At 35.7% G+C, this 25,648-nt stretch overlaps 1 protein-coding gene across 2 annotated transcripts; it reads left to right on the forward strand.

Annotated features, from left to right (window-relative positions):
* Positions 1-445: 445 nt before the first annotated feature.
* LOC131940443 (DNA-directed RNA polymerase I subunit RPA1) lies at positions 446-25,377 on the forward strand. Of its 2 annotated transcripts, none has more exons than XM_059299073.1 (35): positions 446-505; positions 3,808-3,983; positions 4,595-4,722; positions 5,242-5,443; positions 6,281-6,482; positions 6,620-6,809; positions 6,929-7,057; positions 7,202-7,309; positions 7,588-7,728; positions 7,953-8,173; positions 8,557-8,680; positions 9,152-9,235; positions 9,540-9,678; positions 9,863-9,977; positions 10,204-10,312; positions 11,337-11,420; positions 12,022-12,198; positions 12,429-12,545; positions 13,077-13,288; positions 13,965-14,049; positions 14,436-14,636; positions 14,899-15,027; positions 15,662-15,823; positions 16,422-16,633; positions 17,348-17,474; positions 17,728-17,844; positions 18,582-18,806; positions 19,104-19,156; positions 19,677-19,844; positions 20,317-20,528; positions 21,525-21,658; positions 22,562-22,636; positions 23,376-23,540; positions 24,181-24,291; positions 24,810-25,377. In XM_059299073.1, exons 2-35 carry the CDS (start codon positions 3,830-3,832, stop codon positions 25,113-25,115), a joined length of 5,118 nt encoding a protein of 1,705 aa, XP_059155056.1. In that variant the 5' UTR covers positions 446-505; positions 3,808-3,829; the 3' UTR covers positions 25,116-25,377. The 2 variants fall into 2 exon arrangements, with proteins under 2 accessions (XP_059155056.1, XP_059155055.1); XM_059299072.1 differs by having other exon boundaries at positions 449-547.
* The last annotated feature ends 271 nt before the right edge of the window (positions 25,378-25,648 follow it).

The following is a 25,648-nucleotide window of genomic DNA, read 5'->3' on the forward strand; positions in this document are numbered from 1 at the left end:
ATGCATTAGCTGTTTTAAAAAGGATGCAATTAAGCTTTAGGTAGAACTATCAGAATTTAATATATTTTGCTCTCCTTATTAGATTAAATCTAAAGTCTATTACTATTAGTATTTATATGTTCAAGATCTAGTTTAAAAAACCGGAGTCTCTCTCCCCCCTCTGCCCTCAAAACCCCATGTTCTAAAAATAACCTGTAACTAAGTAACCTGATAATTTTTTTAGTTTTAATCAGTTACTTAATTTTTTATTTCAATATATATCTAGACATTTTTGTATAGCTGTTCACAAATTATGTAGATCTAATATTGTAGTCAACCAATAGGCCTAGTGTCGAAATAAAAAACAACAATAAAAAAAACAACAAAAGTACTAGGCCTACAATCAGCGCATAATGAAACACACACACTTTTAATTTTAAACTGCTAAACGTTAACTAAGGCTACCCAAAACACCACCACGTGAAGTAGGCTAATCTATATTCTATAGGAAGCTTTTCTAAACAATGTAAACAACTCGATGTATTAAATATTATTTTTAGGCCTATTGGTTAGTTTACTTTTTATATTCTTTACTTTAGCGGGGGAGTTTTCTTTATAACAGTGTTCTATAGGCCCCCTACTAGAGTAGAATCCTCCTAAAAAGCGGCAGTGGAGTGGTGGTTCTGTACTCAACTGTACTGTAGTACTGTTAAGTGTTACTGTACTGTTCACTGTAGGTAGACTGTAGTGTCTGTAGTGTTGTAACTTAAACAGTTAAACTTGTTTGTGTTTGTTAAGTTAAAAAATTAAGTCGTTAGTGTTGTTGTTAGACGTTAGTGTTACTCTGTTAGTGTTACTAACAAACACAAACAAACAGTGCTGTTAGTAGATCTAGTCTGTTACTTAATACTTTGTGTTAGTCCTTGTTTCACTGTTGAAATGTTTGTTAGTTTTAGTTTATTGTTGTTTTAAGTTTTTAGTTTAGTCAACTCAGTTGATAGAGAGTAGTATGCATACTGTATAGTAATGTTATGTAGTAAAATATGTAGGATGATATTTACATTTAGAATCGACCCTTTGCCTTTGAATCCTGGGGAGAATGTTTACACAGGTGTCCAATAATGGAATCTTCTTTAAAAAAGGGGTGTTAGGTTACTGGTAGTTAACTAAATAATACACTCATGGCTGGCTAATGTCAATGCTAACCCTGTCCCTAACCCCAATCCTGGTCCACCCATACGCCTAACCCTAATTTCTAACCATAAATTAGTCGAGATTGCAATACTACTACTAACAACCTAACACCCCTTTTTTAAAGAAGATTCCATTATCGGACACCGGTATCTATAATCATCCGAACCCGGGACAGATCGCCCCCCCCCCAGCGTGGCCTCAACAAACCGGCGGGCTTGTTGCATAGAGTTAAATATAAACTCACGGAGAAAAAATGGCTTTTTAGCAAAAAAAAACGTGGTGCCTGACGTCATGATGACGTCAGCCGCAAATCAAGACGCTGAGGAAGCGCGCGTTTGATTGTTTGGCGGCGGATACTTTGAAATCTCAAAGTTTTCTCTAAATGTTTACTGATATGTAATATGTTTAATGTTTAGGTTACTCACTCTTACTGTAAAATTACTGTTACTTAAACTTAAAACTTACAACTAAAATACACCCATGTCAATGCTAACCCTATCCACCAGTATCTGAGCCTATCCCTAACCCTTACTGTACCTTATGCCCTACAGTGGCTTACAGTGACTTACACTACACTGACTACATCAACCCTATTCCGTCTATTGACTCTTGAACTATTCCTACAATCATACCATGCGCCTAACTTTAACTAACTTAACTTCTTATGATAAACTAGTCCAGATAAAAAATACGACTAACAATATTGAATATTTACATACTAACAACCCAACACGTCCTATTTCTCTAAGCCTAAGAGTACTAACCAAGGATCTCAGTCTATGCTCTATTCATCTGACATTGGTATCTACATCTAGTATCTTAAAATTTAAGTTACTCAAATTCTTAAATCATCCGTAAGCTTACTACATTGATACTGATAGTATAGTGTATAGGCCTATTCTAGTATACTATAGGTCCTATCTATAGACTATAGGCCTATAGGCTTTAAGTAATAATCCATTTTAGGCCTAGATATAGTAGAATCAGGAAAATTAGGCCTACTTGCCTAATTTAACTAATTTAATACTAAGGATTAACTTAGATCTAGTATTAAGTAATAATGGACACTATCAAGTTGACGAGAATCCTTCCATCATAGTGTTGACATGGATAAAAAACATGTTTTTTAAAATTTTGAAATCAAAGTGACAGTAAAAAAATAAAAATAAAAGTCAGATTCTAGCCAGGAAAAGTTGTGCATGTGCATAGCTCTACAATTACCTGGTTTTTCTTGTTATCTACATGTTTGTTGTTTAGGCCTATGTTTTTTCTTAATGGGACAGGGATTAATACGATAAATTTAAATAGTATATTTAAATAGATTTAAAACATTTTTTTATACTTAACTTATAGACAAGAACTCTTTGCTAGCTATACTATACATGACCCGTCCGAAGCGCAACTGCTCGACCACACTGAACAGATAGTTTTGTCAGAAGAATAAAGCTAAAAGAGTAACTGATCCAATTGTATATCTATAAAAGAATAAATTGAGTCCATTGCGCAGCTATTAATAGTATTTAATTTGAGCCCATTGTGCAGATATTTAGGTGATTGCGTTTTGTATCTTTTGCCGGCCAGATAGCACTTGGGGGAAAAAGCTTTTGTCTGAGCAGTAACTTGGAAAATAAAAACTTAAGCATAAAAATAATTTAGATATTTGAATATTTTTAGAATCAATGTTATAAAAGTTGCAAAGCCAGAGAACTTGAAAATAATTTTTTTAAGTTTAAGTTTAAGAGTTTCAGACTACATTTCTATTTTTAAGTTATAACCAGATGTTTCACTTTTGTAAGATAATTGTTGATCGATTTTCTCACAGCCCTACATATCATAGTTATTTGTGTACAAAACTTTGCAATTTAACTTTTTAAATAAAATTATGTTATTTTAAACCACCTGACCTAGTTCTGCAATTTTTTTGTTTACATTTTGTATGATACAATTTATACTAGCCAATCAGATAGAAGGATATCTTCGTTTATGTCACCATTACCACTTGAAAACCAAATTGCTTTTGCAATTTTAAAAATTAGTGTTTAATGTTAATTACAGAACGTTTAAAGTCCAAAATGAACCAAACAGTCATGATTTTATAACTATATTAATTTTAATTGCTAATATTTATTTATTACTGAAAAGTTTTTATAAAATTCTTTTAAAAACAGGTACATGAAACTTTGGTGCAACTTTTAAAACATAAATACACTAAACATTTGCGGAATAATTACTAATATTCAATTAGTCACATTTCTTTAATATTACTAACCTGCTGATTTTCCAGTCCTAAAGCACTAGATTACCCAAACATTATAAAGGGTTATTTTCTCACTGGATAAAGCAACCTATAAAAAACAATTTTGACATGATGATAGTACTACTACTACTAGATTCTATCCCATACGATAAGTTAATCATGAAAATAGTATTACTGATTGATTAGGGATATCTTGAAGTTAGCTGATTTAGTAAGCGTGTACATTATTAAAAAAACTAAGATTAATTGGTGAGTCTATCTATTTATGATCAATACATCTACGTTAACTTCAGTTAAGTGATATAATGAAAGAATTTATTTCCAATAGATTGTTATGAAAACCATTTACCTACCTTTTCTATTTTTTTTATCAACAGATCGGTTGATCACAAAAGAAAGATGGAAGATTTTCATACTGTACTAAATTATGCTGATTTTCGAATTTATAGCAAAGATGAAATATTACAGCTGAGTGTGAAAGAGATTGTTAATCCCCAAACATTTGACATCTTACAGAATCCAGTTATTGGAGGATTGTACGATCCAGCATTAGGTAGGTTTATTAAAAAAAAGTTAATAGAGACTAATTTCCATATAGTTGGTTGCACTTAACATGCAGAAAAAAAACAACAGTTTTCTGGTATAAGTGGGGATGCTCTGCCAAAAGTCCCAAGTTTGGTTCTTGTACTCCTATGCTGATGAGGTTCATTATCCAGTGATAGCAAACCATCTAGAAAAGAAAACTAAAATCAAACAAAATGTTCTTGGGTGGACTAAGACAATGGAACTTAGAAGTACATCAAGAAAGAAAGGCAGGTGGAAATCTGAGTCTAAAGGCCACATCATATTAGCATAAATACTCAATTATGCTGTAAGAAAAACAACATTGAATTTGTCTGATGATCTCCTCCAGTGTTACAATCACCAACAAAGAATACTGTGGCAATTTTCTAACAAAATGATGGTGTTGATGTCAGTTAACATAGATAATATTTTAAATGATTTAAAAAAATATTGGGTTTATGATACTGGCTATGCTTCTTGTTACAGTATTTTAATATTCTTGGGTTTAAAAAATATTGTATTTCTAGACTTTAACAAAAAAGTTGTATTAATAGTTTGAAAAGGTAATCTTTCAAAGAGCTGGAATTATTTAATCAACAGGTCCATGCCGCCAGAATGATCGTTGTGAGACCTGCGGGCAGAGCGAAAAAAATTGTCCTGGCCATTTTGGACACATCAAGCTGCCCGTCCTGCTTTTTAATCCTATGCTTTTTAAGGTTCTTCTTCAGGTTAGTTTGTTTAATCTTTAATGTGTGATTTAACAAAACCTGCTGCTATGGACACATTTTAAAATTATTTCATTAAGCATGGATATGAAAAAGAACCACTAAATATTTTATATCATAGGCTTATCATAACTTTTTTAAATATGAAGAAATTTTAATATATCTTAGTACTGAAAATAAAAAGTAAACTTATTCAATTCATCAGTTTTCAAAAAATGTGTTATTAAGATTTAAAATAAACTTATTTCAAACACTTAACTATCTCAACGGGAAAACAATTGCAGATAAAAAATTACAATCATTATCATCCAAAATCAATCAAAGCTATTGATTTTATAGACATTTTTTGTATGATATATTTTTTTTTCAGAAAATTTAATCTTTTTTATCTTTGGTCAGCTAACATGTAAAAATGAAAAGAATATTTTGGCTATTCAAAAAAATTGTGTTGGTATTAATCTCCTAAGACTGCTGCATTTCCTGTCATCATTAAAAAATATTTGTATAAATTGTTTGTTTCAGCTGTTGAAAGGCTGCTGCATGTCATGCCACCAGATAAAATTATCAGCCATCCATGTCCAGCTCTACACCTACCAACTGGAACTGTTAGAAAAAGGTTTTCTCGCACAAGCCCAGGACTTGAATGACAGGTATTTCAACACAGAACAGGCAGAGATTGTCGTGCTGCCGGAGATGAGTAACATCTTCCAGGAGATTCTAGCAGGTACTTCACCATTGTTTTACATGGCGCTTTTTGTGGTCTAGTGGTAGACAGCGGGCTTGATAACTCAAAAGTCACGAGTTAATGATTCTGGATTCAAACTGCCCCTCTTGTGCAAACCAGGTGGTTTGATACACTGAGGGAGGAAGCAAAAGCCTGGTGGTAACCCACGTGTCTAGCGGCTGGTAACATGGGTGAGAGAAATGCTGGATTCTTACCCCTGTTCTAGTCTGCAGGGCTAATAAGCAAAAGCTTGAGCTGGTACGAGAGAGAGAGAGTAAACTTAAATAACTTAAGAACACTTGGGATAAAATATTTTGTTTATATTTTTCTCCCATTGGTTGTAAGTAAAGTATAAACAGTTTAATTGTCTCATGTGGCTTGCATGAAGGGATGTCGGATAGAAACAAGTTTTTTTTTTTTACTTGAGTTGTTTTGTAGAAGAAGGAAATAAATTTCAAACTTATTTGTGTCAAAACTGAAAAAAAATTATCCTGCAAAAAAGGACGAAAACAACCATCTCTGGGTTGCTACTCAAAGCATTTTTAGTGTGAGAAAAAATTTAGAACTGTGCTTTGATGAACATCATTTTTAAAATCATTGCTTTGGTTGCCAGTCTGTAAATTTCTATAAATATTAACTACATGAACAGCATTGAAAGAATGTGTATTTTTAATAAATAGCTTCTATTCTTCAGCAATAAAATATATTAGATCCTAAAAAACTTCAAGTATATTCTCTGCAGTTTTAACCTATATCAATTTGATAAAAACTTGTAGAAAATGCCCTTTAAAAAAACTGCCTTATAGCTTATATTTAATACATTTATTTTGTTTAAAGGCACAGATAAAGACGAAAGGGTAGTCTCAAAGAATGTCAAAACTCAAATGCAAAACACAGTTCGTGCAATACTGAAAACTCTTGCCAGTTCTAAAACTACATGTATCCACTGCCACACAAGAAATCGCACATTAAAACAAGAGTACAACCGCACAATAGTTGGTGCTCTGATTGAGGAGAAACATTCTAAACGCAAATCAAAGTAAGAACCTGTGTTACACATTTTTTTCTCTTGTACTCTTATTAATATTATAAAGTAAATTTATTACAAGTTCTACCATACATTGGTTGATAAACTGATCATTTTAATAATCAGGTTTGTTTGAAATTATTTTTTAGGTCAACAAAATCCAAAAAAGGGGAAACGGAAGTTGTAGAAGATGTGGATATGGATGAGAATGCTAAAAAAGCTGATGAAGATAAAGAAGCTCCCCCAGAAGACTTGCAAACTGAAATGGATGATTTCATTAAATCCAAACACAAAAGATGTATATTGTCCCCCACAGTTGCTAAAGATCACCTTCAAAGGGTATGAAACTTTCTTATCTTTATTCCTTTTCCAATCGAACCAAATATTTTCTAAACTGTGTATAAATGAATATCACATTTAGAAAAAATTAAACCATTATTTTATTTCTTTTCTAACAGGTGTGGGAGCTGAATAAAACTTTTCTCAAAAGGCTTTTTCCTTTTCTTGGTAACGTGAAGGGCGCTGAGGTCCCCACTGATGTCTTTTTCCTAGATACCCTCCCAGTCCCACCTTCAAGATTTCGTCCAGTAAGTTTTTTCTTCATACATTTTTATATTCTTTTTTGACAAGTTATTAAATAGATATGTTTCATTTTAAACTTTATAAGAAGAAAAAATATAAACTGTGTCAATTTAATTATAAATGCTAACAAAAGCACTTATTTCAACCAGCTAAGTGTGATGAAAGAACGCAAGTATGAACACCCTCAGACTGCTAACCTTTCAGCAGTGCTGAAGGAGTGTGTGACATTGAAAGACTTACTACAAACATACACAAAGGTAGGCAGGCTCTTTTTATTCTTTTTTTGATGAGATCAACTTATTTAAAAACAAAAATAATCCTAGGCGTATTCAATTTAATTTTTGCTGTAGTACTTATTGTGTATTATTTGATTACATGCTCAACAAAAAAAAATGTTTTTGCTGCGAGTAATCTTACAGAAACTTAATTTTCAAAGATAATTCCAATGAAAGTTTTTATCTTTCAATTAAAAAAATATTGTTTCCAATCCTTGTTTTTAGCTGTTTTCATAACATTAGTGTTTCTAATTGAACAGGGCTCTACAGTGCCTGATACCATGACCACACATGTCCAGAAGTTGATGGCATCTTGGTTGAGATTACAGTCCAAGGTCAATGTTGTCTTGGACAGCGAACTGGATAAACTTTCTGAAGAAAAGTGTCCAGGTGTTAAACAGGTAACACATTTTTAATTGTTGAAGGGGAGGGGGGGCACATTATTTTTGAGTCTGCTTTAGATTAAGAATACGAAAAAAAAATATTCTACTCATTTTGTACCTTACTTACTTAAATTTTGTCACTCCCTGTGGAGTATAGGGCAGCAACGAATCTTCGCTACTCCACTCTGTACCTAGGTGTCTTTAAATATCAGTGTTTAACATTTTGCACAATACTGTTACAGATACTAGAAAAGAAAGCAGGGTTGTTTAGAATGCACATGATGGGAAAGCGTGTCAACTATGCAGCCCGCTCAGTCATCTCTCCTGATCCCTACATCAGTACAAATGAAATTGGTGTCCCCATAGTGTTTGCATCCAAGCTGACATACCCTCAGAGAGTCACACCATGGAATGTCCATCAGTTGAGGCAGATGGTGATCAATGGGCCGAACCAATATCCAGGGTAAGCAGCATGCGGTGTGCTGGTTTGTTGGTCTTTGACCATTATATCCAGTATATTATAAGTTTCACTGAGTGATATAAATTATTAGAAATTACAATAAAATTAATTTTAAAAAAGGAAAAAAGGTGGATGTCAGTGCATGAAACTCTCTTGTGTAGGAAATTCGGAAGCACTAGCGTTAGTGTTTTTTATGTACCCTGATGTTGAAAATTGTACTCATGAATGCATTGTTTCTTATTTTTTCATTTTCATGTTCTGTGAATATCTTATTCCTTTTCTTAGATGTATCATATTGTTTTATATTCAAGACCTTTTATGTATTGAGATGCATTATTTCTGTGCCATGATATGATCCACTTATTTACTATGATGTATGCTTACAGTGCAGTCAGTGTGATAAATGAAGATGGAACAATTGTAAAACTTCACCCAACTAACTCTGGTCAGAGAGAGGCCATAGCCAAACAGCTGTTGGTGCCAGACAAACAAACAGATGGCTCCAAAATGGTGGGTTTTTAAAGTCACACATCTGTTATCTTTATCATCTTATAATTCAGTCTTCAAACAATTTGTTTAGTTTTTATTAAATCATCTCATTCTCAATCATTTCTAGATATGGAGTTTATTCACCATTACTTGTGTAAAAAGAAAAACTCTTTTAGTCATGAAACTGATAAAGTAGGGAGTGTATGTAACCAGACTGTTTGGAAGGATTGTTTGATCAGCGGATTGTTCAGCTGTCTTTATTTAAACTGAGTCAGATTTCCTTCAAGGCTGGTTGGACTCATGTACATTCTACAATTTAAACTTATGCTTTCAGTTTAGTTTCTATGGGTTTTTTTTAACTCTTGATAACACAGTCTCATAGTTCTTAAATGGATTTGATCACATAAATTGTTCTCTTTTCAAAAGAATGGTTGAAAAGAATTGGTGAAAGTTCATTTAATTACAAATTTTTCTTTTGCTTGTTTGACTTAGGTTTGCAGACATCTTATAAATGGGGACTACATGATTCTCAACAGACAGCCAACTCTCCACAGGCCCAGTATGCAAGCTCACAAGGTCAGTACACATGTCTGGCTGGGTTATTGGCCTTATTACTAAATTGGGGGGGGGGGGGGGGGGAAAGAGAGAAAAGGGACTTGGTTTATAGTCCTTGTGCTGCAAAAAGAAATCTTTGCAAGTGCATACATATTTCAATTTTGCCTATTACACTGCAGCTCTGTTAAAAGTGGTTAAAATTCATGCGCTGCTTCTTAAACGTAGAATACTACTTATTCATATATGTCTCATTTTCAGCTATAATTATATCTATTGTTTTAAAATAAGAAATGAACCAAATTCTGAATGAAATATTATATTCCAGGCTCGAGTTCTTCCAAATATCAAAACCCTGAGGATGCACTACTCTAACTGTAAAGCATACAATGCAGATTTTGATGGAGATGAAATGAATGCACATTTTCCTCAGTGTGAACTTAGCAGGGCAGAGGCCTCTGTCTTGGGTAACATAGCAAATTTTCAATAGTCTTTTTAGTAGTTTGTTGTAGAGACAAAGAAATAAAGGTTCCTGAATTATTATTTATGAAAGGCAGCATTTTCATATTATGTCAGAATGTGGACACATTTTTTTGATGATTTTGTTGAATAGAGACAAAAATAAATTTAAAATTAGTGTTATAATTACAGCCCTCACAGATCATCAGTATCTTGTACCAAAAGACAGCACGCCATTGGCTGGTTTAATTCAAGATCACATGATTGCTGGAGTTGCTTTGACCATAAGAGGCAAATTCTTCTCAAGGTTACTTCACGTTTGAATTAAGAAATGCAATTAACTAAAATAATTTAAAGTAATAAATGGCAATATTTTCACTGTCATTTAAAATGGCAGTCCAAATATTTGTTTAGTTAATCCAACTGGGATGATTTTTTTATATAGCAAGTATTATAATTATTTAGTTTCTAATGCTTTTGATTTTGAATGTAGCTTAAGTGCTGACCCTAAATGCAACCTTTACTTGTCTCAGACAAGACTACTGGAGTCTGGTTTGGAGTTCCATGAATGACTGGAGTAAGAAGATGAAACTGTTGCCCCCGTCAATTATCAAACCACAGCCACTCTGGTCTGGGAAACAGGTATTTGTTTTATTTTTATGGTTTTTTTTTGTAGGAAATATCATAATTTGTGATTTACACGCACTTATAATTCATCAAATAAAAAAAAAATAGTTTTCTATTTATTTCGTATTGATGCAAGTTCTTTTTAGCGCAATTTCCATTCTGGAGAATTGCGTTTATTAACCCGTCATTTCTGGATGTATGAATGGATGTGTGTCCGCAGCTTTAAGTCGTATCTCCTCCTCAACCAAGCAATATCGAGGACTAGTCCCAAAAGCAATTATGTTAAGCAAGTTCCGAGGATGATTGTGGGCCAAAAAAATTCCCGGAATTCCTTCCTGGATTTCCCAGAAAAGCCAAAAAACCTCGAAAAAATGCAGTTTTTGGCCCATATCTCGGCAACCAGACCACTTAGCGACTTGAAACATGTACCAATAGATTCCTGCCATAATTTAGAACAATATTGCAGAAGAAAGTTTTCAAAAATATCCTTTCGTTCGGTCACAAAAATTTTTTTTGAATTAATTAAAATTTGGACCGAATTAGTAGGCATTTTTATCCAACCACACCACACGCGTCATCACGTTTAATAGCTGCGCCATCACGTTTAATGGCTGCGTCATCACGTTCAGTAGCTAGGCGCGCAATGGTTTTTAGTCATGTAACTTTATTGTAAATAAAACATGTATTTTAACCAACGGTTTTACTAACCCTGCTCTTGATTTACGCTACGACAGAGCTATTTTTAGATAACATAAGGAAATTGCGCTAAAATTGTCACTAGACTTTTTAATTACCTTGTTTATGTAACTGCTGCTGTAGATGAATGTTTTAAAATGTTACAAAAAACAAAACATGAACACGTGAAGCATAGTATTAATTTTTGGATCGCAGTAGCTTCGACTCTTGCTAACATAATTTGAATTTTTTATATACTTTGACTCAGAACATTTCCGATTAATTAATCTATTGGAGGTGTACAAATCCATCACATATGAAATATTCAATGCTGGATAGTGTACATCAGTTTATTTTGTTTCAGATTATAAGCACTATTTTGCTGAACATAATTCCTGAGGGTAAAGGGGCCATTAATTTAAAAGGAAAAGCCAAGATTTCAGAGAAGGTATTATTTTAATTTGTCTGTTACCTTGCGTAATCTTATTCTGTTTTGTGAATAGTTTTCCATTGCTCATTTGCTCCTACTAGGACATCTGCTAGAAACCCTATTCAGATACTGAACTAAAGGAGATAACAAAACAATGTTTGGTTTAAATTATTTTTAAATACTTTAATCTTTTTAATTATTGTTATAATTAACAAAATATATTTTATAAAATGAAGAAATATTTCAGCTTAAAGAAGATGTATAGTCTGATCTGTTTCTGTAGTATTTATTACTTAATACTATGTTAGCGGTGAAAATCTATTTAGATATCTATTTTGAAAAATTAAATTTAAAAAGCCTTGAAAATACCAGTCCCAACTGTTTTCTGTAATGTTGAGATGGAAGCACAATGGGCATGTCGCTTTTGGTCACAATAGTAGCAAAAGTCTTCACAAAATCCTCTTAAATTAGCGGGAATTTATGTCCGTCAGTTTTTAAAATTTATCTGCAACCCCCCCATTTAGATCTAGCAGTAGTGTCAACAGTATTTCCAGAAAAAGTTGTGAGATATGTGGCAAACATAAAATAGTTAAAAAAATAAAACATCATATGATTTCAGAGCTGGATTAGGTCTGAACCGAATGGATACAAGCTTCCAATGAATCTACCCCCATTTGACTCTGAATTATTGGGTGAAAGTACTGTGGTTATTCGTCAAGGGGAGCTACTACAAGGTGTTTTAGACAAAGCTCATTATGGCCCTTCATCATATGGTCTTGTACATTGTTGTTACGAGGTAGGTAAAGTGTACAGTTATAAATTTATAGCCTGTGTTTTATTGATAAAACCATCATGTTGCTGTTAGTGGTGATTTACTCACTGCATCTGCTCCAAAGCTTGGAGAGATGTGGGGGCTTACAATGACTTAGATATTTACTCCTTCAACTGAGTTTGAGGGGGCGGGGGTGTAATGGTGGCACATTATCCCAACTGCTTTTGCATAACTCTACTGCTTCTACTCCTCAGCTGTATGGAGGTGATGTAGCTGGACAGCTGTTGACTTACCTAGCCAGGTTGTTTACATCTTATCTTCAAATGGTCGGCTTCTCACTGGGTGTAGGAGACATTTTAGTGCAGAAAAAGGTATTTATGCATTTGTTTTACCATCAGAAAAAGGTATTTATGCATTAGTTTTACCATCAGAAAAAGGTATTTATGCATTAGCTTTACCATCAGAAAAAGGTATTTATGCATTTGCCTTACCATCAGAAAAAGGTATTTATGGATTAGTTTTACCATCCAAAAAAAGTAGTTATGCATTAGTTTTACATTCAGAAAAAGGTATTTAATCAATTAGTTGTACGTTCAGAAAAAATTATTAAATCATTAGTTTTACCATTAGAAATAAGTAATTGATCATTATCAACCAACTAAATTAGCCATCAGAAAAAGTTACAGGTGCATTTGTTTTAATAAGCCATTATTGACATTAGAAAATGGAATTTAAATATAGATTTTAACCAGCTAGTCAAGATACTACCTTGTAGTAGTCACTTCTTATACACGTCAGACTTTGTTTTGTGTAATCTTTTATTTTACTATCATATCAATTAATACTCAAAAATATTTTTTCTGTTTGAGGTTCTAATATTTTTTTTACATTATTTCTGTCAGGCTAACAAGAAAAGAACGCATTTGATAAAGAAGTCCCAACATGTGGGTAAAGATGCTGTTTTGAAAGCTCTAGGTATGAACTCCGAGAACAACGAGTTAGAGTTGTTGACAGAGCTGAAGAGAGCTCACTTTGAGAAGGACGGTTTGAAGATGGCTGAGGTAGACATGTGCATGAAGACAGAGACAGATCGCATTCAAGATAGTATTTCCAAGTAAGATTTCCCAAACTATGTGTTTCCAAGCAAATCTTCCCCAAGATAGTATTTCCAAATTAGTTTTCCACCAACAAGATATTTCCTAGTAAGTTTTTCCTCACAATAGCATTAATATTTTTACTCTTGTAGACTTTAAAACTGTACTTGTTATAAGTTATACCACACACAAAATTTGTCTGTTTCATCTATAGTTACATTACTATTTACATTATGCTAATTAGCTTTATTTAAATTTAGCTTTTTAACTTTTATTCCATTATGTATTTATGATAAGTGTTAATTTTTTTATGACTCAGGATTGAAAAGTTCTGTTTGTAATAACTATCAGAAAATAGTTTAAAGCTCTTCCATAATTATTTAAAAAAAAAATATTACACTAAAATGTCACAGCCACCTCAGAAATAAAAGTAAAACTTGATTTAAAAATCACATAGAAGTGGTTGAGGCTTTTTTATTCTCCAACTACACAGCTGAAAAAATATTTGATTATAAAATCCTGGTACATAGGCAAAGAATTAAGTAAACAAATTAGACTATGGGCATTTTTTTTAAAAAGTAAAAAAAAAAGTAATTACAATCTTTTTACTTTAAAGATCTAAAAAACTTTCCTAGACATTTGATTCTGCTACTTATATAGAAATCTCATCCTAAATAAAAAAAATTCTCTTCTTAGATTCATCATGGCAGGCAGGCTAGAGAAACAATTTCCAGAGAACAGTCTACAGCTCATGGTGCAATCTGGAGCTAAAGGCTCCCCTGTAAGTTACAATTTTCTATCAGCTCGTAACAGCTTTAGTTAGCCACCAGTGGCATAACACAACCAATAGGGGTGTAACTTGACCACCAGTGGCATAACTTGACCACCAGTGGCATAACACAACCACTTGAGGCGTAACTTGACCACCAGTGGCATAACACAACCACTTGAGGCGTAACTTGACCACCAGTGGCAAAACACAACCACTAGAGGCATAACTTGACCACCAGTGGCTTAACTTGACCACCAGTGGCATAACTTGACCACCAGTGGCATAACTTGACTTATGGAGGACTGCACTCATCATTTAATGTTTGATAACCATGTCTAAATGATACAATTATTCCAAACAAAATATTTCACCCAGCTCCTATTTGTACCCAATAGGTGAACTGCATGCAAATTTCCTGTCTACTTGGTCAAATAGAGTTGGAAGGTAGGAGGCCGCCCCTGATGTTGAGTGGCCGATCTCTGCCCTCATTTCAACCTTACGACGTCTCTCCCAAGGCTGGGGGTTTTGTTACTGGCCGTTTTCTCACTGGGATACGGCCCCAGGAGTATTTCTTTCACTGTATGGCTGGGAGAGAGGCAAGTAGCTGTGGCGTCAATACCATGTTGAAATTATACAATTGTTCCTTGATGTTTGTCAGTAATTCAGTAAATCTAGAGTGCTTATTATAATTTGTTAAATTATACTTAAGTAATTAACACACAAAACTTGATAATATTGATAATAAACAATGCTAACGGTGTAAGATTTTATTTATTATTTTTTTTTGTTGGAAATTTATTTTCTCTGCATGCATTTGATGCAATTTGTTGTTTGAAATTTTCTGTTCTTGTTGATCAGGGTCTGATAGATACAGCTGTTAAAACCAGTCGTAGTGGCTACTTACAACGTTGTCTCGTCAAACATTTGGAAGGTCTGATGGTCAATTATGATTTGACTGTCAGGGACAGCGATGGAGATCTTGTTCAGGTTTTTAAGTCTTTTTTTTCGGCCTTGTAGTAAATATTTTATGTTTAGGTTTTATAGTGTTGTGATAACTTGATTCCTCTTGTTTCATCTGTAGCTGGTAATAACTCGGATAAATGAAAACAAATTTAAAAAAAAAAGCTGAAAAATGTTTTTGATTGCTTTAAAGAAATTTTTTTTAAGCTGAGTCTACCCAGATGGGTACCTGACTCTCATTAAGGTTAAAAGGTGGCCGGGCATAGAGCTTATTACACTATCCCCCTGTATGCCAAGGTCATTGAAACAGATAAACTCGACTTCATCTGCTTCATATGTCTTCGGCATGAATGGAAAAAAAAAGCTGAAACTATTCTTTAAGCCATATACTAATAAAAAAGCTTTAAACACAAGTTTCTGTTCTTTACCAAGCTTGATTCATATAGACATTCATGAATGTACCCAACTCTGTTTGGTAACTTTAGTTATGAGAAAGTAAAGTTGGTTGGGTATGGTGCTGAGCACACAAAATACCCAAGATGCACAAACATGAACTACTAGTACATCTGTCAGTAAAGGGTAATTTTATATAGACAGTAATTAGAGCAGCACTTATGAAGGCTGGGGCTTGATGAGATGATCCTGTTTGATCTGATTACAGTTCTACTATGGTGAGGATGGCCTGGAGCCTATCAGGAGCCCCTTCCTGAAGCCGGCCCTGTTTCCTTTCCTCACAGAAAACCTGCACGTCCTCCTCAACAACTCTAGTAATCCCTGGAATAGCACCTCACAGAGAAAAGAAATACAACACACATGGAAGAAGGTACCCATCACTTTTTTCTTGTCATTACAATAAGTTCTTCTGGTGTCATGGAGATAGCACCATCAGGACTTGATTGTATACTTGTGCAGTTGTTTCCATGATTTTTTAATTTTACTCAAAATCAGTGATGTTAATTTAACTTTTTTTTAGATAATTATTTAATTGGACAAAACCATTCACTGATACACCTGACTGATCTAAGCTAAACCACACTATCTGGCAATATAAGACAAAACAGACAAGACACAACAGACAAGACACAACAGACAAGACACAACAGACTAGACACAAGACACAACAGACCCTGATCAGACACACACCACCGGATACGACATTAACCCAATCTGACAAGACATAGACCATGTTCAATTTTTATCAAATTAGTAATTTTGTTGTTAGAATGTAATAGTGTGCCAAAATTAAAAATGAATTAAGGTATATTATTATGCCGCAACTCATTGTTAACTATTTGGTGCTCAGTTCTGTTTTCACATGAGGGAATTATAAAAAAGATGTGATTTTCTTACATTTGAGCAGATTTAATTTACACATCTCTAAATCAATAAGATTTTGTAAATTTGTTTTTACCCTTTTCAAGATAGGCAAATGGCGAGCAAAAACCAAAAAACTTGCTCTTTGGACCTATAGAAACAGTCAATTTCTGGAGTTTTGCCAAAGTGAACATGCTCCATCTGTGTCTAAAAAAGATAAAAGGAAAATCATCAGGGAAGGAAAGTTTATTGGGAGATCTGTGGCGGCCCAGATGTTGTGCCAGGCTTGGGAGCAGCTGGACGTGGAGGTCAAAGACAGGTAGGTGGTGGACAGCTGGTGTAGGTGTATCTTGTTATATGGTCAGTGTGGTAAGGGGTGGACAACTGGTGTAGGTGTATCTTGTTACATGGTGATTATGGTAGGGGGTGGACAGCTGGTGTATCTTGTTACATGGTCAGTGTGGTAGGTGGTGGACAACTGGTGTAGGTGTATCTTGTTACATGGTATTTGTGGTAGGTGGTGGACAGGTGGTGTATGTTTTGTTTTATGGTGCTTGTGTTTGTGGTAGTGGGTGGTGTAGGTATATTTTTGTTTCATGGTGCTTGTGTTTGTGGTAGGGGGTGGACTGGTGGTGTAGGTATATTTTGGAACTTCTATTTAGGTGTTTGACAGGTAGCATTGGTATATTTTGTTTCATGATGCTTGTATATATTTGTATCAAGCTTTAATGAGTGCATGTTTTACGAGTCTGAGACTAAAGTGAGTGAGTATTTTGTTGAATGAATTATGATAGTACTCAATTATCTTGAGATACACATCAGATGTTTAAAACCCACATTTATGTTTCACCATTACGTACACATATATTGAGCATAAATCCTCTTTGTCAAAATTAGTTCTCTATGTGTGTGGAGTTTTTTTTTTTTAGCTCAGCACCAAAATTGTATTCAGAAAACTTAAAGCAATTTATTCTTCCCTGCCTGTTGTTAAAAAAGAAGAATATTTTGTTATCCATTTTGTTTTGTCTTCTAGCATTGCAGATAAAGAATTCTGCCCAGACCCACTGATGGCCAGGTTTTTCCCACACTCTCAGCCAGATATCATGGCAGAGAAATTTCGCCACCTACTCAATGTGTTCTGTAAAAAAGGTTTTCAGCAGGTTAATATGAACTTTGACTCTCCTAAACAGTGACTTTAACTTTGTGGATATTGATTTTTTTTTTCTGATTGCTAACATGCTGTGTTTGATTAATTATTGTAATACATGTCTTTTTATTTCCTGATCAAACCCTATGTAACTTAGGAAACATTCAGGTTTTAATTATTGTTGACTTTTAAAAGTTTTATTGTCCAGATTTAGCACTTAAATTTTATTTAAATTGAATTGTTTGAATTTCTTTTTTTACTGTCAGGTTGTTGCACAGAACTCACAGATAGACAACCCTGATGTTTTTAAGCTGGCCATCAACAGGAAGTTGATACAGTCCCTTGCCCAGCCTGGTGAAGCTGTGGGGTTAATCTGTGCACAGGTAATGTCCAGGTGTTTCTCTGGTGTCTTTGTTTGCAATGGTGTCTTTGTTTGCAATGGTGTCTTTGTTTGCAATGGTGTCAGCTGCTGTGTGGGATGGTGTCTGTGTATGATGGTGTTTTTGCAATGTGTCAGCTGCTGTGTGGGCTGGTATTCTGGTGTGTGATGGTGTCTGTGTGTGATGGTGTCTTGGTTTGCAATGGTGTCAGCTGCTGTGTGTGATGGTGTCTTTATTTACAATGGTGTCTGTGTGTGATGGTGTCTTGGTTTGGTCTGTTGTCTTTCTGTGTGCTGTTTTTAGCCTGTATACTGTAGCAAGATTCACTCTGTCTTTAGTCTTTATCCTAAATAACTGGTTTCTGTATTTGCTGTTTTCTTACCACTCCCAGCCTATAGTTTCTCTGATGTTTTCTTCTTACCACCTCCAGTCTATAGTTTCTCAAATGTTTTCTTACCATCTCCAGTCTGTAGTTTCTCTATTTGATGTTTTCTTACCACCTCCAGTCTATAGTTTCTCTATTTGATGTTTTCTTACCACCTCCAGTCTATAGTTTCTCTGTTTGATGTTTTCTTACCATCTCCAGTCTGTAGTTTCTCTATTTGATGTTATCTTACCACCTCCAGTCTATAGTTTCTCTATTTGATGTTATCTTACCACCTCCAACTTATAGTTTCTCTATTTGCTGTTTTCTTACCACTTCCAGACTAGTTTCTTAAATGTTTTCTTACCATTCCCAGTCTATAGGTGAGCCATCCACCCAGATGACACTGAACACATTTCACTTTGCTGGTCGAGGTGAGATGAACGTCACCCTGGGTATCCCCAGGCTGAGAGAAATTTTAATGACAGCCAGCGCCAACATCAAAACTCCGTCCATGGATGTCCCCGTGGCGGATATACCTGATGCAAGAAACAGGGCGGAGAAGTTGAGAAGATATTTCAACAAGGTTACGTTAGACCAGGTGAGTGGTATTTTAGGGGCAACATCTAGAGATATCAATAGGGTGGTTAGTAGGGTGTTGTTCAGAGTTGCAACTGTTGGTGGCAAACATGGTGGCAACAAGGGTGTCTTTAAGGTGTCAGATTGGGTGACACCTAGGGTGTTATCTAAGATTGTATCTAGGGTGGCAACTTGGGTGTCAGTGAGGGTGTTACTTGGGTATCAGGTAAGGTGTACTAAGGTAAACTTATTAATTATTCTTAAACATTTTTGTGTATATTTTTAAGTTGTTCAATTTCTTTTTTTGCTGATTCATTAGGTACTTGAGTATGTGAAAGTAAAAATTTACACAAATAGTCAAGACCATCATTTGTAAGTGTTTTTTTTAAAATCTGAATCTTACATTTAAAAATGTGTTTAGTTTTCATTTGTAAAATTTAAATTCCAATATTCGACTAACTTAAATTATTTAAATTTTGTTATTAATTTGAAAACTGGGAAATATGAGGTAATATAAAAATTTCCTGTGTGTGTAGGTCAGAAAATTAGATAAATGGACAGGAAATATAAGTAAAGGGCAGGCATTGTTTTTAAAAATAAAGTATAAGATTTAATGTAGCATCTGACAAGTTGTGAGACTGCGTCTAGTCTAGCTAGTTGTAGTGGTCACGTGTTGGTGCAAGCAATAAACAGGACCTTTTAGTGAGGAATAGGATGGATACAGTTAGTCAATCTACTGTGGGAACCATGTGTCTAAAGACATTAGCATAAAAATAGTTTCATTTATTTAAAGATTTTTAAATAGTTTACAAATCTTTTCCTGAAAAGTTTGTTTAATCTTATTCAGCTCTTGATGACTTGATGCCTTTTTTTTATTTTTGCTAAATTCTAGAAGCAACTACAAATTGTTTGACGTCAAGTTCAAATTTCTGCCTCACCGTGACTACTGTGAGATGACAAACCTCACCCCCAAAATGTTGGTCAGGTACATCGCCAAACATTTCCTGGGTATGGTGGACCATGGCATCAAGAAAGAAAACACTGTTTTAGAGAAGGCAGCGTAAGTTATTTTGTGTTTACAGTTTTAAAAGGTGTCAGCAGGTGTGTAGTAATCACCTGCAGTTTATATGTTAGCAAAAAATGAAATGAGAAGAATATAATGACTTGATACATTAGGAGGAGTTTGAAGAAAACCCACCCATTGTTTGTAGTGTTGTAATCAACATATTAGGCTTTTTTAAGCAGTTTTTGCTGTTCTTGAGGCATGAGTAATGGGATGTTTTTTCTAGCACAAAATAATAAAACAATTACTACTTAAATGAAGTATCTAATCAGATTTCCTCTCTTTATTTAAGCAATTTTTGAAATGAGGTGTTATCCCTGTTCTAGAATGTTGTTTAGTCAAGTTTAAAAACCTGGTCTAGTTAAAAAACAATTATCTAGTTTAAAAAAAAACAAACTGGTCGAGTTTTAAAAACCCTGGTCTAGTTTTAAAAAACCTGGTCTAGTTTAAAAAACCTATAATTTTTTAGGCTGTTGTCAAGTGGCAGAGTTCGTCGTGGGGCAGATGAAGAGACAGAGACAGACAAAACAAATAATAAGCCTGATGATGAGGATGATGATGATATTGTGGATAATGAACCAGGCGATGGAGACTCGACGGCTGTGAAAGAACAGCAAAGACACCTGGACACGCAGGAGTATGAGGGAGAGGAGGAGGAGATGAAGGAAGTTGTCACTGAAGGTTGGTGGTCAGGGCAGGATCACTGGTTGGTGGTGTCAGTGGTCTGGGTGTGGTGTAAGGTGTCTAGGTGTCGTGTCAGATGTCTAGGTATGGTGTCATAGGTCTAGGTGTGGTGTCAATGCAGTGGTCTAGGTTCGGCATCAGGTGTCTAGGTGTGGTGTCAGTGGTCTAGGTGTGTTGTCAATGCAGTGGTCTAGGTGTGGTGTCAGTGGTCTAGGTGTGGTGTCAGTGGCCTAGGTGTGGTGTCAGTGGTCTAGGTGTGGTGTCAGTGGTCTAGGTGTGGTGTCAGTGGTCTAGGTGTGGTGTCAGTGGTCTAGGTGTGGTGTCAGTGGCCTAGGTGTGGTGTCAGTGGTCTAGGTGTGTTGTCAATGCAGTGGTCTAGGTTTGGCATCAGGTGTCTAGGTGTGGTGTCAGTGGTCTAGGTGTGGTGTCAGTGGTCTAGGTGTGGTGTCAGTGGCCTAGGTGTGGTGTCAGTGGCCTAGGTGTGGTGTCAGTGGCCTAGGTGTGGTGTCAGTGGTCTGGGTGTGGTGTCAGTGGTCTAGGTGTGGTGTCAGTGGCCTAGGTGTGGTGTCAGTGGTCTAGGTGTGTTGTCAATGCAGTGGTCTAGGTTCGGCATCAGGTGTCTAGGTGTGGTGTCAGTGGCCTAGGTGTGTTGTCAGTGGTCTAGGTGTGGTGTCAGTGGCCTAGGTGTGTTGTCAGTGGTCTAGGTGTGGTGTCAATGCAGTGGTCTAGGTTTGGCATCGGGTGTCTAGGTGTGGTGTCAGTGGTCTGGGTGTGGTGTCAGTGGTCTAGGTGTGGTGTCAGTGGTCTAGCACTGTCACTGGTCTAGGTGTGGTTTTAGAGAATTGATAAACTCTACTTCGTATGCCCCAGAGACTCTCTGGTCTGAAAGGGAATTATTTTGATTATTTACAATTTTTATTTTTGTTTTCATATTTTTATCTTTATTATTTCTAAAATAAAAATAAAACAATTTCAAATTTTAAAAAATTGCAGAAAATGAAGAAGAGGAAGATGATGAGGAACCAAACCAAGCCAATGATAGCAGTGATGAGAGTGGAGATGAGTCTCAAGCAGCTGATACCAACACTGATCTCATGTCTAAGGAAAACAAGGAACTTGTGACAGAGGTAAAGGCTAGATTGTTATATGTAAGGGCTAGATTGTTACTAGTTAGGGCTAGATTGTTACTAGTTAGGGCTAGATTGTTACTAGTTGGGGCTAGATTGTTACTAGTTAGGGCTAGATTGTTACTAGTTAGGGCTAGATTGTTACTAGTTAGGGCTAGATTGTTACTAGTTAGGGCTAGATTGTTACTAGTTAGGGCTAGATTGTTACTAGTTAGGGCTAGATTGTTACTAGTTAGGGCTAGATTGTTACTAATTAGGGCTAGATTGTTACTAGTTAGGGCTAGATTGTTACTAGTTAGGGCTAGATTGTTACTAGTTAGGGCTAGATTGTTACTAGTTAGGGCTAGATTGTTACTAGTTAGGGATTTTTTAGTTAGGGCTAGATTGTTACTAGTTAGGGCTAGATTGTTACTAGTTAGGACTGGATCGCCACTCCAGTAATAGTAGATTGTCATGGTAAGGGCTTGATGGTTACAAGTCAGGGCTAGATTGTTTAAGTTAGGGCTTGATTGTTAAGGTAAGGACTAAATTGTTAAGGTAAGGACTAGATTGTCACAAGTTAGGACTAGATTTTCAAACTAAAGACTTGATTGCTACATCCACTTAGTGGTTATAATATGACAGTTTGGATTAGTTTGTTAATGAGCTGGGGGACAAGATTGCTACAAACAAGTCTGAATTTGTTGGGGCCTGTTTAGCCACAAACTCCAAGCCAGGAAACTCTGAACATTTCATGTTTGTACCATCAGATGAGTCTTTGTAGATCAGCTGCTGTATTTGAGTACAGCTGCAGTGGGAAACAAAATGTTTACAAAAACTGTTGTTAGTTATTAATATTCTTTATATTTTTTCTATTACTTGCCTAAATGAACTGATTTTTGGTACAATGATTTTTTTCCCCAGGCACTCTCCCGTGATTTTGTGCATGAGTTCAAACTGGATGACAAAAGAATGAGGTGGTGTACAGTCACATTTATGGTAAACATTTTTCTACTGCTTGAACTGCTGCCTGCTTGTTATATGGTTAACTGTGGTGGTTATACGTTAAGCTTGCAACATGACTTTATTTGATAATGGGATGTGTCCCATTTTGTTTTTTGGATGCATGGCCAGTCTTTTTCTTGTTTAACACGGCCCAAACTATCTTTATTTGATATGGCCGTTTTTCTTTGGTTGATATGGCCCAGTCTGTTTTTGTTTGATATGGCCCAGTCTGTCTTTGTTTGATATAGCCTAGTCTGTCTTTGTGTGATATGGCCCAGTCTGTCTTTGGTTGATATGGCCCAGTCTGTCTTTGTTTGATATAGCCTAGTCTGTCTTTGTGTGATATGGCCCAGTCTGTCTTTGGTTGATATGGCCCTGTCTGTCTTTGACATGGCCCAGTCCATCTTTGGTTGACATGGCCCAGTCCATCTTTGGTTGACATGGCCCAGTTTGTCTTTGTTTGATATGGCCCAGTTTGTCTTTGTTTGATATGGCCCAATTTATCTTTGTTTGACATGGCCCAACCTTATCAAATGACCTTGACTTGTATTTATCTGTGATCCCTGCCCTTCCTTACATTATGACCAGAGTCTTGGCCCAACCTTATCAACTGATCTTGACTTGTATTTATCTGTGATCCCTGCCCTTCCTTACATTATGACCAGAGTCTTGGCCCAACCTTATCAACTGATCTTGACTTGTATTTATCTGTGATCCATGCCCTTCCTTACAGTATGACCAGAGTCGTGTGCAGCTGGACATCAGGATGTTGCTGGAGAAGTGCATCAAGAAGGCTGTGCTGCACCAGGTCAAAGGAATCACCCGAGCTTTTCTCAATGAGGAAAAAGAGAATGGAGAAACTGTCTTACACTTAAAGACTGAGGGAGTCAACATGCAGGTCAGTCATCAGCTTGGCCTGGTTCAACTCATTTGTAGTGGTAGCAGTTTTTAGCAAGTAAAAGCTGGTGGCCCATGGGGCAGGTAGAGTTTTTTTTGTGATCAGGCATATGAAGGGATAGTGTGTTCAGCCTTAAGTCCAGCCACCTTTACCTTCCCTAATGTAAGTGAGGTACCCATCAGAGTTGGGTGGACTCAGGTAAATGCTACAACTCTAGCCAGGGACCCGAACTCGAGGCTTTCTGGTTAGCAGTTGAACAGTCTACCATTCAACCACACTGTCCCAGGTAACAGTTATGACGTAGGTGTTATCTCAAGCAGCTGGGCAGGAGTGGGCTTGGCTGCTAACTCCAAGAATTCTGAAATAGAACCCCGGACAGTTGAGGTTTGTTTGCTGGAGAGAAAACTCCAGTATTAAACTACTCTGCCAGATTATTTTTTTAGTGGAAAATCAAATCCAAAAAGAAAAACAGACTGCAGTCGGATTCAACAGGCCATATGGTGCTTAACATGTTGATAACACTTCAATGTTAGAGGAAATACTCATCAATATTACAATTAGGAACAAAGAAGAAGAATGATGGAGAAAAGGTAGATGTTTTGTTCCGGACTAATTATTCATTTAACTTTTGCCATTGCAGGAGCTGTTTAAGTATCCAGATGTCCTTGACCTGAGAAGAATTTATTCCAACTGTATTCACACCATGCTGAACACATATGGGATAGAGGCAGCCAACAGAGTTATTATCAAGGTGAGTCTTAAAAGCTGTTATGTTAGTGCTGTTGTGGGGGGTGGGATGAGTTGAGGGTGGGGGGGGGTAGACATGAGGGGGGGAGTGTAGATTGAGGGTTAGGTTAGACTTGAGGGCAGGTTAGACTTAAGAGGGCATATTCATATTAAAAAAAAATATATGCTGCCCCTAGCCACCCCTCTGCAACTTATGGGGTGCCATGTATGCATAATGTTTGAGAAAAACCAATAATTTGGGATTAATTTTTTTTAAAATTGGGAACTTTCATCCACATTTAGTTCAAAATTAATGATTAGATACTTTTTTTAAATATAAAATAATTTTAAGAATGATTATTTCAAAATATTCTCATCACTTTTATAAACTTTTTTTTCTCTTACAAAATAAATATTCTTATTTTGTCTTTTAAACATATCTTTTTACATCTGATAAAATAGTTACTCCTAATATAATTTTACCATGAGTTTTAAGTCTTAAAAATGTGAATGAATTAACTCCCCTTTTGTTGTCTCACCCAGGAGATCCAGAATGTGTTTGGCGCCTACGGCATCTTGGTTGACTACCACCACTTATCTCTCCTGGCCGACTACATGACCTGCAGGGGATTCTACGACTCGTTCAGCAGGAGAGACATATCCTACAACACCTCACCCTTCCAGAAAATGACATTTGAGACCACCATGGCCTTCCTGCTTGAGGCTTGTGTGTCTGGTAGTCCTGACAGTCTAAAATCTCCCAGTGGCAGTTTGGTTGTTGGAAATGTTGTTGGAATAGGAACAGGATGTTTCCAAATTCTGGACCCAGTATCTAAGAAAGAGAGCTAACTCTGGTGTTAAACTTTTTTCCTGTCAAGCAAAGGACACTAGGATGAAACATGAAAAAGGCCACTAACTCTTGTATGAATGGTTATTTTTATTGGATTTCTTTTTTGCATTTGTTTAATGACTAGTTTTAAAAATGTATATTTAAAAAAAATGATCTGCATAACTGTTAAGCTATTTTAATTTAAGAAAAACTTAATAGCATTTATGTACAATCCAATGTTATTGAAATTAATTTGTTATTAAAATTTAAATTAAGACAGAACTAGTTCTTACACTTGATGATGGTCTTTATGCCAGTTAAAAGTATGGTGTTATGAGTAAGTTTTTTGGCTCTGTGGTGTTGTGGCTCTGTGGTGTTGTGGCTCTGTGGTGTTGTGGCTCTGTGGTGTTGTGGCTCTGTGGTGTTGTGGCTAAGTTTTTGTCTCTGTGGTGTTGTGGCTAAGTTTTTGTCTCTGTGTTGTTGTGGCTAAGTGGTGTTGTGGCTAAGTGGTGTTGTGGCTCTGTGGTGTTGTGGCTCTGTGGTGTTGTGGCTA

Source organism: Physella acuta, unplaced genomic scaffold (assembly GCF_028476545.2).
Source record: "Physella acuta isolate Inbredline_101_S28 unplaced genomic scaffold, ASM2847654v3 ptg000317l, whole genome shotgun sequence".
NCBI lineage: Eukaryota > Metazoa > Mollusca > Gastropoda > Physidae > Physella > Physella acuta.